Source organism: Dunckerocampus dactyliophorus, chromosome 13 (assembly GCF_027744805.1).
Source record: "Dunckerocampus dactyliophorus isolate RoL2022-P2 chromosome 13, RoL_Ddac_1.1, whole genome shotgun sequence".
NCBI classification, from domain to species: domain Eukaryota; kingdom Metazoa; phylum Chordata; class Actinopteri; order Syngnathiformes; family Syngnathidae; genus Dunckerocampus; species Dunckerocampus dactyliophorus.
Window position 1 is genome coordinate 10163994 of NC_072831.1, and position 14583 is coordinate 10178576.

At 43.2% G+C, this 14583-nt stretch overlaps 1 protein-coding gene across 1 annotated transcript; it reads right to left on the reverse strand.

Annotated features, from left to right (window-relative positions):
• On the reverse strand, nt 1-14235 carry scfd1 (sec1 family domain containing 1). Its single transcript, XM_054797231.1, has 25 exons — nt 14080-14235; nt 12665-12735; nt 11646-11734; nt 11380-11470; nt 10909-11031; nt 10737-10824; nt 10576-10665; nt 10431-10486; nt 10053-10138; nt 9888-9987; nt 9676-9815; nt 9516-9606; nt 9372-9445; nt 8801-8882; nt 8600-8696; nt 8457-8527; nt 5124-5203; nt 3453-3515; nt 3261-3336; nt 2328-2381; nt 2085-2137; nt 1971-2004; nt 430-495; nt 275-343; nt 1-178 (listed from the first exon to the last, which is right to left on the reverse strand). The coding sequence occupies exons 1-25, from the start codon at nt 14108-14110 to the stop codon at nt 155-157; spliced, it is 1899 nt and encodes a 632-aa protein (XP_054653206.1). The 5' UTR covers nt 14111-14235; the 3' UTR covers nt 1-154.
• Nucleotides 14236-14583: the final 348 nt, after the last annotated feature.

A 14583-nucleotide genomic window follows, 5' to 3' on the forward strand; every position in this document is an offset into this window, starting at 1 on the left:
GAGAGGAGGCGTGTCTGCCTTTGATTGACAGATGTGATGTCTTCATCCACTAAAGACATACAAACAGGAAGTCAGTGTTTTTATTCACTTTATTATCTTGACAGTACACAAGTAGACCACGTTCACATGTTGTTGCTGTTGCTGAGCGTCCATGTCACTTTTGGCCCAGCTGTGACAGCTGTCAACACACACACACACACACAAACACACACGAAAGTGTGGCATTAAAAAAAGTCAAGAAGGTGTTTGAGGAAGAAGATAAAAATGAACTCACTTGTTTGATGAACTGAGCTGCATTGAAGAGTTCACTGCAGCCATAAATGATCTTCTTGCCCTGTTTAGACTACACACACACACACACACACACAGTAGCATTAGTAGACATGCAGGTGGTCTTAAACAGGAAGGTAATTTGAGGTCGTGATGTACTTTAGTGTAGTCCACCAGGTTCTGGTACTCAATGTAGTTTCCTCCTCCCACCACAAACACAATAGCCTGAAAGAACAACAAGTGTAATATGTGCATTATAAATGATATCTAAATGTAGTACAGGCCTGTCAGGATAACAACTTTTGCTGGACAGTAATTGTCCTACAAATTATTACCGATAAACAATATTATTGGCAACATTATTTTGGAACAATTTTTTCATTCATGTAATGATAATATATGGCATACTAATGCAAGTACACCGTATCAAAATGAATAAAATTTAATTTCTCAAGAGTATTTAACATTGTAAGAGCTTTTAAATAAAATAAATTAACCAAAATAATAAATTAAACAAAAAAAATAAGAACTATGAAACTAAAATGGACTATCTATTAGACTTTTGAATCAGTGTCACTTTCATTGTTGTCTGAATATTGACAAAAAAAATGGAGAAATAACCCGGAAATACTCTTAATTCACATTGTGTGTCAATGCAGATGTCAGCTCATTTGCATATACAATTTTGTGTGGAATACGCCGTTTATGTTTAACTCATTCAATCCCAGCCATTTTTCAAAAGACAACCCCTTCAGTACTGGCCGTTTGACAATTTTGGACTGATTTTTCAAGGCACACAGAATATTGGATGGCTATATAAACATGGAACCTACCAAAAAGATTAGACTCATCTTTCATCAGAAAAAAAAAGTTTGTTTTTTATCTTTTTGTGAAAAAGTACATTTCAAGCATAACTCTCACTTTGACACAATTTTTTTGCTTTTGTGACAGCTCAAAGATCTAAACAACTGTACCACAACATAAACAACACAAAAAAGGGTCGTTTTACATCAAAATAACTATTTACAAATGCAACACAATGACCTAGTTACAATTTTCACATTTGGCGTGTGTGCATGCCTTAAAATTTCGCTACAATCCTTAACCTTCTGCACGCTACACTCCATGCTCTTCAACTTCCTCCTTGCTGTCAAGTGTGTTAATACATGCGAATGATCTATGCCGAGCTCTTATCAAATGCACTTCTGCCACCTTGTGGCCGTTATTATGGCTTAAAACTGCAGTGACAGTGACTTTATTAGTGTGCAGTTGCGTCCCCACAAAAGGCACAAAGAAGTATTGGATCATGTAGCACACAACACACATAGCAAGTGCACATTCTGTGTACACTCGCTAGTGCCCCGCCTACCCCCAGTGGGACAAAGACTGTATGACTGACATGAGGGTTCACTCACTCCGTTCATTCCGCTAGAGAATCAACACGCTGAGGTGTTGAGACAGATACACAGAGTGAAGAGGAAAGGGAAGGAAAACAAACATGCATGCACATGTCAATATATCGAGGCTGGCAAAATTATCGAGTTCGTTTTTATTTATTGTACGGTTAATTGATTTATTGATAATCGAGACAAGCCTAATACAGTATGTATAATATGCTAAAAAACAAGCTGTGGACCAAAAATGACCCCCAAGCCACACTTTGGACATGTTTACTTGCTTCAATAAATCAGTCAGCTCACCTCCTGAAATGGGTTCTTGTTTCTGGGAATGGAACTGAGGAGGACATAATGACGAGGGTCAGTCACATGACACATCACACCATAACATCATGGCACGAGGGGGTGTGTGCTTGCCTTTCGCTGCCTCGCAGCATCTTGGGGTCAAAGTATCGATAGTCATCCGTCTCCTGGAAGAAGACACAAGATGATGTTGGTCACATGACTGCCAGCGGGACTACGCTGTTAATATTAGCAATGGTCACGGTCAGGATGTCATTAGCATCGATTAGCATGCAGACAGGAAGTCACAGAGGACACACACACACACACACACAGAACATCCCATACAGCAACATCTTTGATCTCGTTCAAACTCACAGCGTGTGACTTCATCTCCATCAGGTTGTCAAGGATTCGAGTGACTGGAAGATTCTGAAAGACATAAAAGCTGTTCTCAAAATGTGTGCATATTTTGTAGACAGACGTAACAACACAACACAACACACACCACACAACAAATAAGTCACATGACTTTAAAAGACTAATTAGTTAGTGTTGACATCAGCGTGACCAAATCAACATACTAATAAAAGATTATCTGCTTGTGCTGTTGTTCTCCATGTGCAGATGCGCGCACACACACACACACACACACAGATAGGATTACAAACACACACACACACACACACACACACAGTGCAAGGATGACTAAAACAGAAGACAATATTTACACATGATTTCATCCTGCAAGCATCTTTAGTCCACCCACCACCATGCACACCCCAGGAATTTGCTGGGTTTTGGTCTAAAAATGTATTTAAAAATAATTTTTCTCTACAAAAATAGGCAGTGTTCCCACAGAAAACACATCCCATTCAGCCCAATTCGGTAATAATGTATAAATAGATACAGGTATTGTTTACTGTTATGTTGAGTAATGACCTGCCGTTTCCCATGTATTGACAGCCTGATTGCCAATTCCGTCTTGGCTACTGCGTGCCCAAATAAAGAGCAACTTCCTTGCAAGTTGATGTTCCTATGACCGTCTCATGTTTTATAGTTTTTATCACTTACGGCCCATCATAGCTCAGACTCGTGACAGCTTCCAGTGGTGTTTGTTGACATAAGTCACTTGGTTGAAACCTGATTCCAGATTGAATACTTGATATACACCCCAGGTATGTTGAGTTTGAGACCCCTGCTGATTTAAAGTGAATTTAACTACATCATGGAGGAAGAAAGCTAAAGGTTGTTGTTCTCCAGTAGAAGATGAGTAAATGACTTGTGCAGGTGTGTGGGTGTGTGACTCACGTGTTGTTTGAGCACCAGGTTCTTCACTCCCTCCATGACCAACTGTGAGCCGCTGTTCATCACTCTGGAAAAGAGCCTGCAAGGATGGGAGGAGGGAAGCGAGCGGAGGGTGAGCCCAGAAGCAGAAATGGGAGGACAGGGTAAGGCTGGTAATCACGAAGAATAGTACAACGCATCAGGAAGCGGACTTACCCCATTGGCTTGACTCCACTGTTGCCATAGTTGGCTGGAGTGGCGGCCATCTTGGTAAAGGCCCTGTGCAGCAAAATGAAACATGACTGGCTGCTCATTTCAGCGACATCTAGACAGGAACTACAAATGTATCTGTGTAGACGAGCGCAATGCATCACACCAGACATCTTCTGAACAGAGTGGCAATGTTGGTGAAGGACACTCATCAGGTTTTTGTTAGAATTGAAGAATCTTTGTCCCATGTTGAATTACAGACGTTCTTTATACTTAGTTGATACTCCATACGCTAGCTCAGGATTCGGCAAGCTTTACCATCAAGATTCATTTGGGCCTGTTTCCACAAAATTAAAACCCCCTTGGAGCCACAAAACCTATTTGACCACTAAATTGAAGGTAGCTACATATGTACTTTCCTGAAGCGTACTGTCACGTTCCTTTTCTGTCTTCCTGGTCCTCCTTAAGCCTTCTCCGCCGAGTTGACTCACCAGAAAATACTGCCCCTTGCATTTCAATCCCAGAATTGCACATGCTCAACTCCCGACTCAGAACTTAGGCTCATAAACCAGCGACAGAAGAGACGGTGTAGTGGCTACACAGAAGTATTAACCAGTTGGAGCCACAGCAGCATCAATATGTTATCTCTTGCCCTGTGTTTCTCACAAGACTTAAATCTATTTGTGGTTGTGGGTTGCCGGTCCAATTTACATAATTGTAGTCTAATGTCGTCAGCTCCGTCCCCTGTCTATGATGTCATCACTGGCTGACGCTGTAGTTCTTTGCTAACTAACAGTTACGCCACAAGTCTAAAAAATATTAGCATAAAACAGGTTTTTATACAGTAGTTTTACAATTATATTTTTACATGCATAAAACAATTCTAAATGTATATACATGACGAATTAAAGGGATTTAATACATGTCAAAATATAATTATAAAACTATAAAAACTTGTTTTGTGTTAACATTTTTGAGACTTGAGAACTGCATCATCAGGCAGTGATTCCCGTTTGCCTGTAATAGCAAGCTATTAGGGTGCTAAGAAGGATGTTTTGTGATAAAAATACATCAAGAACACAGATTGACTCACGCAGTGTATTAACACAACAAGACGTCCACCATATTGTACGCTAACCAGGGAATGTACGCAATCCAAGGCAAAATTTTGGCATACATTTTCAACGTTAACCGAAAAACAGGGTAACCGAGGTTCCACTGTACTCAACTTAGAAACGTCTAACAGAAAAGCTTTTTCTTTGTCCTTCACCTGAAATCAAAGTTTGCAGAGGTTTTTCGGGGACACGTCAAGTTGTCTCCAAGAAGGATAAGCGAGAGTCTAAATCACCTCCCACAACATCTTTAAGTGTACAGCACTCCTCTGGGAGGCTGGACTTTCCTTCCATGTGAGTTTACATTCACTTGCTCTGACTTCTGCAAGGCACTTGGACTAAAATATGGAAAATGGGAATGCTTGAGGGACACCTGCTTCTTCACTTCACGTCCTCAGCACTGAGCCCTCGAGCAAGGCGTCAAACCCCCTGTTGGGTGTTGTTTACTTGTTATAGTGTGTTCCGTCCTGTCCCTTCACTCTGACGTTAATGCACGTGTGTGTGTAGCAAATCAACCCAGCTTGTCGTGTTATTCTAAGAAGTCTGATGAATAAAACACACTCACTTCCACTGTTTGATGTAGCTGAGGGGTGAAAGGTCACAGCCAGCATCCAACAGAGCCGTTTTATACTGCTCCAAGTCTGACTGAAAAGATGGAACAAAGACACAAAGTTCTAGTAAGACCACAAAGATTTGCATATTTGGAAAGTGAAGAAGGTCCATACGAAGAATAAAGAATAAAAAAGCATTCCTCTCCTCTTAGAAAAGACACCAGGGACTTGATTTACAACACGGAATATCGCTGCTCTCATCTCTGGCAGACTCCTTTCGCGCAGCCTGGAAGGTCCATTTATGGCATGCACACACCGCTAGCTTCAAAACGCTAGCTACGTTCTGAAGGAGTATATCATACACTAATCAGTGCTGTCAAAGTTAATGCAGTACCGAAATTTCCTTTAACAGCACAAGTAATGTTTTTGATACACGATTAACGTGCTCGCACATTGCCACTTCCTTATTACGTGTATTATTCATAGTAGCAATGCTACTTGGCTTCTCCCTGTTCTGTGCCCACGAAGACAGCTTTTCTCTTAAATATTGAGAAATATTATCACATTTTAATCTATATTAACACTGGGGTTGTCAAAAGTTAACGTGTTAATAACTTGTAAAAGGAAATTTCCTTTAACGGCATTATTTTTTTGATGCGCACGTCCTGTTTGACACTCGGCCTACACAGTAGTTTAAGGAAACGTAGTGGTGGATGTGGAGCCAAAAGCGGGAACAAATACTGAGCAGAAATGGACAAAGAACAGGGTATTTTGAATGTTATGTTTAGCTACAAAGCCCTAGCAGATGTCTCTCGCAACAAGACCAAAGTTATTTGTATCTACTGTCACTGTGAGTTGAGTTGTCAGAGTACGTCGACTGCCAGAGAGAAGTGAGAAGGTAGAGCACTGCCGGTGATTTTAAAATTGTCATTTATACAGTGGTACTTTGGCATACTAGTTTCCCAAATACAGAGTGTTTTTTAGATGCGAGCCGTATCTTAACTGATTTTTTGCTTTGAACTACAAGCTGTAATTTACGAGCTGCTAGGTACCAGCAGGCATATCCGAGGACAGCTATTTGGGGGCTTGTGAGAATGGATGTAAACAGTGTTAGCTGTGCTAGCTTTAGCAGCGCGCTAGCTCGTCACCGGGGAAGATTTTCAACACATCAGCAAAACATGTATATAGCAATCTAATTTATCGTATTTATTATGTATTGTGTAAAACTATGACAGGAACAACATCAGATTAAAAGCACTAAATGAATACAGACCACCATCCACCAGTATGAGCCTGGACTTTGTTTTTCAGAGAGGTGCACTGCACAAATATACACATTAGCACTCAATAAGGTCTTCAAATCTTACCTTTATGCATTCCCAAAGAGAAAGTTAGATGGTGTGTTCAAGGATCATCAAACAAAGTCGCCACTCGCATTAAACATGCAAAAACTGAGATTTATTGCTATTTTTTTAATAAAATAATGACCCATATTTCCAAAATGTATCTCCATACATAAAATTTGATGTCGTTATTTACAAATTATTTTATTTTTAGAGTGTTTTTTTTTTTATCATTGCGTCTGAACATTTCCCGTGGCAAGGAGGTTGGGGACCCCTGCCCTACAGCATGCTTGGGGAGATGATGTGCTCTCACACACGTTTGGAAATACTGTAAGAATGCCACTTTTATAGAATTGGCTTCTTTGTTTCATAATGTAAGATTAATGTCTACATCAACAAACCGTAACCGAAGAACTGTATATATATGAATCCTAACGTTTGTACACTGCATCGAATCCTAACAAATCCTTCTGTTTTAGAATTAGGGCTGCAACGTTACACAAAATTCACGGTTCGGTTCGGTTCGGTTCGATATTTTTTCAATCCAAAAAAATAAATTACCTTGTCTTTTTTAATTGACATTTTATTGAAATTGCCAACATTTTTCAACATTTTCAGCATGGTATGAATGTGGGCTCTGTGCTTGACAATGCAACCTAAGGGTAATTGATCGCAGATACATTGAGCTTTCAGCACAGAGCGGCGTCAGAAGTTGATAAAATAAATATGAAACTGCGTATTGTTCGATACAGGGGTCATGGTTCGGTACACATGTGTATTGAACGGTTCGATACATATACACGTATTGTTACACCCTTATTTAAAATATACCATACTTTAATCATATCTTAACCCAGGTATCTAGATGCGTAACAAATCATCTACCACCTAGGTTCCCAAATTTCCAGGGGTATGCCAATTGTCATTGGGGGTATGTGAATAAAAAGGAAAAACAATTAGTGCCTATCTCTCGCAATTACGAGTGCGCCTGACTGCCTCACAGCGCAGAGCACAGTCGGAGCACACAGAAGGAAGGACACAGGATGAAGTTCTTCATTACTCTATGTGAGTTATATAAGTAAGTAACTCACTTTGATGATTATGTTGTAGATTAAGAGTTTAATCTTGAAGATTTAGTTTATGTTCCAATCACCGTACTGTGAAAACCTGTCAATGTATGTGCGTCTCAGGATGAGAGAGTGGGGATTCCCCCCCCCAAAAAGAGGCTTTACCGCTGGTTGTATGTATTTTTTGTACTTTGGATACTGCTTTACCATGTTTGTTAAACTTTCACTTTGGTATCAAATTAATATGCAGACTTAAATCATGGCGATTGCAAGTGGACAAAAGTGAAGCTCAAGTTCAACCCATTCAAACGGAATGGCGGGGTTGGGGGATTTGGACTGACACAAACGCAGCGTACTTGACTATCGCAATTGCTCTACAGTTACATTTGGGGTGGACGTGCACAACCTGTGTGTGAGTGTGTGTGTTCTGTCATGTATATAAAATCAATAACATAAGACGATTTTGTTTAATAAATTAATCATGTGTAGACGTGTAACTGAGATATGTCCTGAAATGACTTAAGTTCCTGGATCTGGGTTTGAATCTCCGCTTGGGCATCTCTGTGGAGCTTGCATGTTCTCTCCGCGCGTGCATGGGTTTTCTCCATGTACTTTGGTTTCCTCCCACATTCCAAAAACATGCATGTTAGCTTAACTGGCAACTCTAAATTGTCCATAGGTACGAATGTGAGTATGAATGGTTGTTTGTCTACATGTGCCCTGCGATTGGCTGGCGACCAGTCCAGGGTGTACCCCGCCTCACGCCCGAAGTCAGCTGGGATAAACTCCAGCATACCCCTGCGATCCTAATTAGGATAAGCGGCATAGAAAATGGATGAATGGACAGACTTTGGTGGCACTATATATATAAAAAAATAATAATAAATGAAACTTGACCTTGGCAGGGCTGGGGACCAGTGGTCCATTTGGGTCTTACCTCAGGAGGAGGCTGCTGAGCTGTGATGTAGTGGATGAGGAAGAGTCGCATCTTGTCTTCTGGGGTGCCAGCTGACACACACACGCACAGACACACCCACCGATAAAAAACGGTTCAACACGTGCACATGTGTGTACACATACCATCAGGGTCACTGATGATGTCCAGAAGTGATTTGTCCAGAGTGGACTTGCTCATTAGTTTCTCCTCATATTCAAAATAAACATCCAGCTTTCGACTCTGAAGACACAAACATGTCACATGACGTAGCAGAACATTCCATCATTGCTGTGATGTGGCGTAATGGACCACAGCCATATATATGTTGGATGCTGATGTGCTACCTTGATGTGATCCAGCACGGCAGTGGCCACGTTGGTGTGCAGATCGATCAGACGTTTCTTTTCCAGCAGCTCAGGGAGAGAGCTAAACAACAACAAAAACAAAGATGTGTTTAGTGGTGTATGTGTAGGTAAATGAGGGATGCATATACAGGCGAGAGACGAGGAAAACAGGCACACATGCGCGTGTCAATACATTGAGGCTGGCAAAGTTATCAAGTTAATTTTCATTTATTGTGTGATTAATTACTTAATGGTACTTTATTATTATCCTAGGCATAGTTCCAACGAGACATTTACTATGCCGCTTCTCCTAATTAGGGTTGCGGGGGTATGCTGGAGCCTATCCCAGCTAGTTTCGGGCGACAGGCAGGGTACACCCTGGAGTGGTCGCCAGCCAATCACAGATGGCATCAATTCGATAATTGATAATTGATAGATAATCTTAAAAAGTCTCACTGAAAATAAAAAACTGTGCCTTGATTCGTTTGAGAAGCTACAGGAGTGTTTCGGTGCTGCTCTGCTGCCAGAAGACACATCTCATTACACATTAAGCAGTGAGTCGGGTGAGTACCTGACAGCGGAGGTGAGCTTGGCGGTGTTGTCTGACAGCATACTAATGGCGCCATCGTCCTCGCCCTCCAAGCCCTGCCCACAAACACACAAAGAGCTCAGCTGTCGGTACAGAGCGAAGGTCCAGAGCTGGCGAGTCCCTCACCATAATGCTCTTCAGACGTTTGACCTCGTCCTCCTGTGCTCTGTACGTGTCCAGCTCCTCCTGGACCGACTCGGCCACCTCTGGAAAGGGACTGCGACACAAGGCAAGTCACAAACAGTAGCGCAGTCAGGTGGGCCCACTCGGGTCTTCAACGACTCACCTGCCCTTATGCTTCTGCCAGAACTTGTCTGCAGCTGTCAGGTCATATGTCCTCCTGCTCTTCTTTTTTGGTCTGGCGCCAGCAGGAGACTGCTCTGCACCTATACCCTCCTCCATCATCACCCTGTTGAGATGAAAGTCCTGGTGGACAGACCCACACGATTGGACCTTTCATCTACTTGTCACACTTTTCACAGATGATTGACAGCTCACCAGCACATCGTGGATCAGTGCTTGATAGGTCCAGGTGTGGTGAAGGGGCGTGGCCATGTCGATGTTGCGGTCAGCCAGAACAAACAGAGGTCTCTGGAAGCTGCACAGGAAGAGACAAGATCACAATGCATGATGGGAGATCACCTGTGACCACCTTTGCTTTACCTGAACTGTCCGGCAGCCATGTTGTCTCCTGTGAAGAGGCTGTTTCTGGCGTCACGCAGGTTCTCACGAAGCTTCTTGTCCAGCTTCTATGAGACACATGCACACCAAGCGTGTGCACAACAATGACATAACAGTGTCTCCCCTATGTTTACTGCTGGGGGGCGGAATGTGTGCAGGAAAGCCGACTGTAATGGGATCGCTCCTCCTCAGTATTTCATTTCACAAATGCTCATTACAGAAAGCAAAGCAAAGACAAAGTGTGTCCACATAGTCCAAATAACAACACGAAGGGTGGGCGAGGCACCTCTAATGTAATGGTACAAGCAGTGGTCCCATCTTAGCCTGATATGTATTGTCAGCAAGTGCCGGTTCACTCACCATGGCCACCATCTCTGCTGCGTTCCCACGAGGACAACGGATGATTGGCACAGCACCTGCTCACACACACGCACACACCAATAATGTCAAAGCGCACGTGGACATTGTGAAGGGGAGCACGAAGTATCAGCTAGCAGGGTCACACCCAGCGTGACGAAGAAGCAGAAGAGGCTGTCCACGATCGTGTCCATGATGGCCTCCATGTCCGTGTCCTGGACGTCTCCTCTGTTTATAGCTGCGGGAGGACATGACAGCATGGTTTTTGATGTGGGTCACATGGTCCTGCTCATGTGGTCACTCGGTTACCGTGGTAGGAAATGAGCTCCTTGTTTTGATGGCAGAGGATGAACATGTCGTCCTCCAGTGTGATGAAGTTCAGGTACTGGTCATACACCTGACACACACACACACCAGTGGTCAGTGATAATTAACACATTTACGTGTTAGGAGCATCTTTCTACAGAGTAACCATGGTAACCTTAGTAACTTGGCTGACGGCGTTAGCAGCCAGAGCAGCGCTGGCAATGTCCTCTAGTTTACTTCTACTGATGGCCGAGATGAAGTTCAGGTAGTACGACTCGTACAGTTGATTCCTCAAGTCCTACACACACACACACACACACACACACACACACACACACACACGCGCACACGCGCACACACGCACGCACACATGTGCACAGACAGACCACCCCATTAACAGTGAACTCCTTGTAGTTCAGTGGTAACATCTTGGCTTTGTCGCCACCTTCAGGACAAATGACACATTTTTAACCAGCATGGCAGCTTGTTTTGTGCATGTGTGCATTTCAGGAGATCTCAACTGGTGTGTGTGCACCCTGCATCCCAATTGGTCAACTTCAAGCAACCAGAGAGTAAATTTAGAGATTAGTCGTCTTTCCAGCTAGTCCTGCTCTCTGTCTTAGCATGCGTAATCTAACGTGCACACCTGGCAGATCCTGTCAATGTTCTCCTCTGAGGGCATGACAAAGTAGATGGCCGGGACATCGGGAATGGGATCTCTGTCGGAGTGAAGCAGTCTGAACACACACAGAAACTCCATTAAAAAACACATCATCTACTGTATGTGAGGCTGTGCTGTCAGTAGCAAACATGTTTTCAAGAACATGTATAACCCTACACCAGGAAGACTGGCTGCCATATAAATCTGAATTTCTATTGATGTTTGAGTGTTTGTGTGTGCTTGTTGATTACAGGTGCAGTGTGATGCCCATGTCTCTCAGCTCTTTGACAGACAACAGAGGTGAGATGATGTCCTGACCAAAGCGGTCGTAGATCAACACCTACAAGCAAACACAGGTCACAATGACAATGACCCCACATTTACTTATTGATTTTTTTTGTTGCCTCTCCCCTTGTCTTATGAACTCCAACAAGGGTATAAACATTTGTTTGCTTGCGAGAGTAAACAAGAACTTTTGTTTGCCAAGAATAAATAAGAACAACACTTCAGCCTTGCTTACTACGTTCATGATGGTCTATTCAAATTTTTTGTTAAAATCTGACATTAAAAAAAAGTGTCATGATAATGTGAATGCAATGCGTCCGGGAAGTGACGCTCACAACACAACATCACACGCGGCGCTTTAGCAAGTGTTTACATATGTAAACCCCAACCCTAATTTGTGGTGTCAATCCTTCCACATTTGCGCAATTTTAAGAATTTTCTTCAACCGGAGACAACATTTTCTTAACTGAAATTATTTTGCATAAGACATTATGAAGAAAGAGGACAAAAATTTTGGCTATGGCAGTTTGTGGGGAACTTGCTTTTCAGAGGCGTGTGTAGGTGAGGAATTGGAGGCAGGAGTGGTTGGACATTGACGTGAGCCACTTCACTGACACATATTTTTTAAATTTTCAGATAACAGTACCTTTTTCCTACATCTGCGCGTACCTTTCCCCAACTCTCGCATGGCAAAACACGCCTTTCGATGACGTACAGGTCGGACATACACGACCTGACTCTTCATACTGCAGTAGCATTGGATACATATCGGATTTATATCCACATACGAAAGAGGCTTGGGTCTTATTTGAACACATTGGAATTGTACTGTTCACACAGAAATTAAAAAATCAGATACAAGTCACATGAGCAAAAAAACCTCTAGTGTCAACATAGCCAATTTTGTCTTGAAATTGTGTACTGAAGACAGTGTCTTAAAAGAGACCAATACTCCTGACCTGTACTTGAAAAATTAAACGTTTACCTTCCATACTGGCTCGGCTGTGGTGTTCTTCACCGGGGGAGCATTGAAGTTCAACATGCGCCTCAGAGCGACTAAAGATGTCAAACACAAACGTGACAAAACTTCATCCAAACATGGATTTATACCACATAGCGCACAACATCTTGTCAAAGACCTTTCATATTTTGTCTAATAAGTACATCATTGTGACAATGTGTAAACCTAAATAAAGTCAGGGTTCTCCAAAGTGCGGCCTGGGGGCACAAATTCATGTATGGGAAACACTGCACTAATTTGCTATGTGAGCACAAAGACAAAGCTAACATATAGGTGTTTTGTTCAGACAACTTGGCATATTGAAGTATCTCGGGGTTTTGTTCTCGAGTGAGGGAAGGTTGGAGCGTGAGGTCGATAGGCGGATCGGCGCAGCGTCTGCAGTAATGCGGTCGCTGTACCGGACCGTCGTGGTGAAGAGAGAGCTGAGCCGGAAGGCAAAGCTCTCAATTTACCGTTCGATCTATGTTCCTACCCTCACCTATGGTCATGAGCTTTGGGTCATGACCGAAAGAACGAGATCGCGGATACAAGCGGCTGAAATGAGTTTTCTTCGTAGGGTGGCGGGACTCACCCTAAGAGATAGGGTGAGGAGCTCGGTCATCCGGGAGGAGCTCAGAGTAGAGCCGCTGCTCCTTCACATCGAGAGGAGCCAGCTGAGGTGGCTCGGGCATCTAGTCCGGATGCCTCCCGGACGCCTCCCTGGTGAGGTGTTTCGGGCATGCCCAACCGGGAGAAGGCCCCGGGGAAGACCTAGGACACGCTGGAGGGATTATGTCTCACAGCTGGCCTGGGAACGCCTTGGTGTCCTCCCGGTGGAGCTGGAGGAGGTGGTCGGGGACCGGGAAGTCTGGGCTTCCCTACTATGAATGCTGCCCCCGCGACCGGGACCCGGATAAGCGGAGGAAAATGGAATGGAATGGAATGGAACTTGGCATAAGTTGGCCTATATTGGATTACTTTTAGCATCTTTAATGTACAAGTAGCTCCCGCATCCTTTCATCGTTCTGTTTGCTAGCACTTCTCGTTTAGAAGTTGTCAGACTGTGAGGAATGGAGTCTTGCTGCTTCTACAGAAAACAATTATCCATTGCCTTTGCCCATTGCGATATGCAATTATCATGAAGGAGATAATAGGCTGGTTGACGTTTCGCTTTTAGTACTAAAGTTATGTTGTAAAGCTAGTTTATTGAGACAAAGTGGCTGAGAAAGAGAGCATCGGTCCCCTAGCAAATGGCAGCTAATTCGCTTAAACGAGGCTTGACACTCGTTTAAACTTGTGTTGTGTCATACTCGACAACGTTCCACTATTAACTGCCCAGTGCCGTAAAGGCATGTCACTGAAAAAGGTTACAAATGAGTAAATAGCAGAGTTTAACAGACCTGTCTGCTTCTCGCGTACTGACGCCGCCATGTTGGATGTTGTTGGCTGTGACGGGGCTGTGATGACGTGTCAGCACAGACAAACCAAGAAAGAAGATGCGTCACTCTGTTGCCATTTAGGTGAACTATTGCCACAACCAACAGATATCCTTCTACCGCTGGTTTTGACATCCTGTTCAACGTCATCGAAAGCTGGTGCCTATCCCATGCCTGTCAACATTTGCATTTGAATCTGTGTAGGCTCTCAGTCGTACAGTTGTCCATCGACGCAACTACAAATACCGCGTGGAATGGCATAACATTAATATGGAATATTTACAAAGCAGTCCAGCTGTCCAGTCCAGTGCTGTGAAGTAGGAAGTACTCCCAGCAAAGCATTCTGTTGCAACAGTATATTGTTTATAAAGTCACGGAATAAGTTATTGGACGAGGTCTTTGTAGGGGATCCAATAGTAGTTTTTCGCATTTCTTTACTTATTTTGCCCTAGTGAGTGGAATGATACA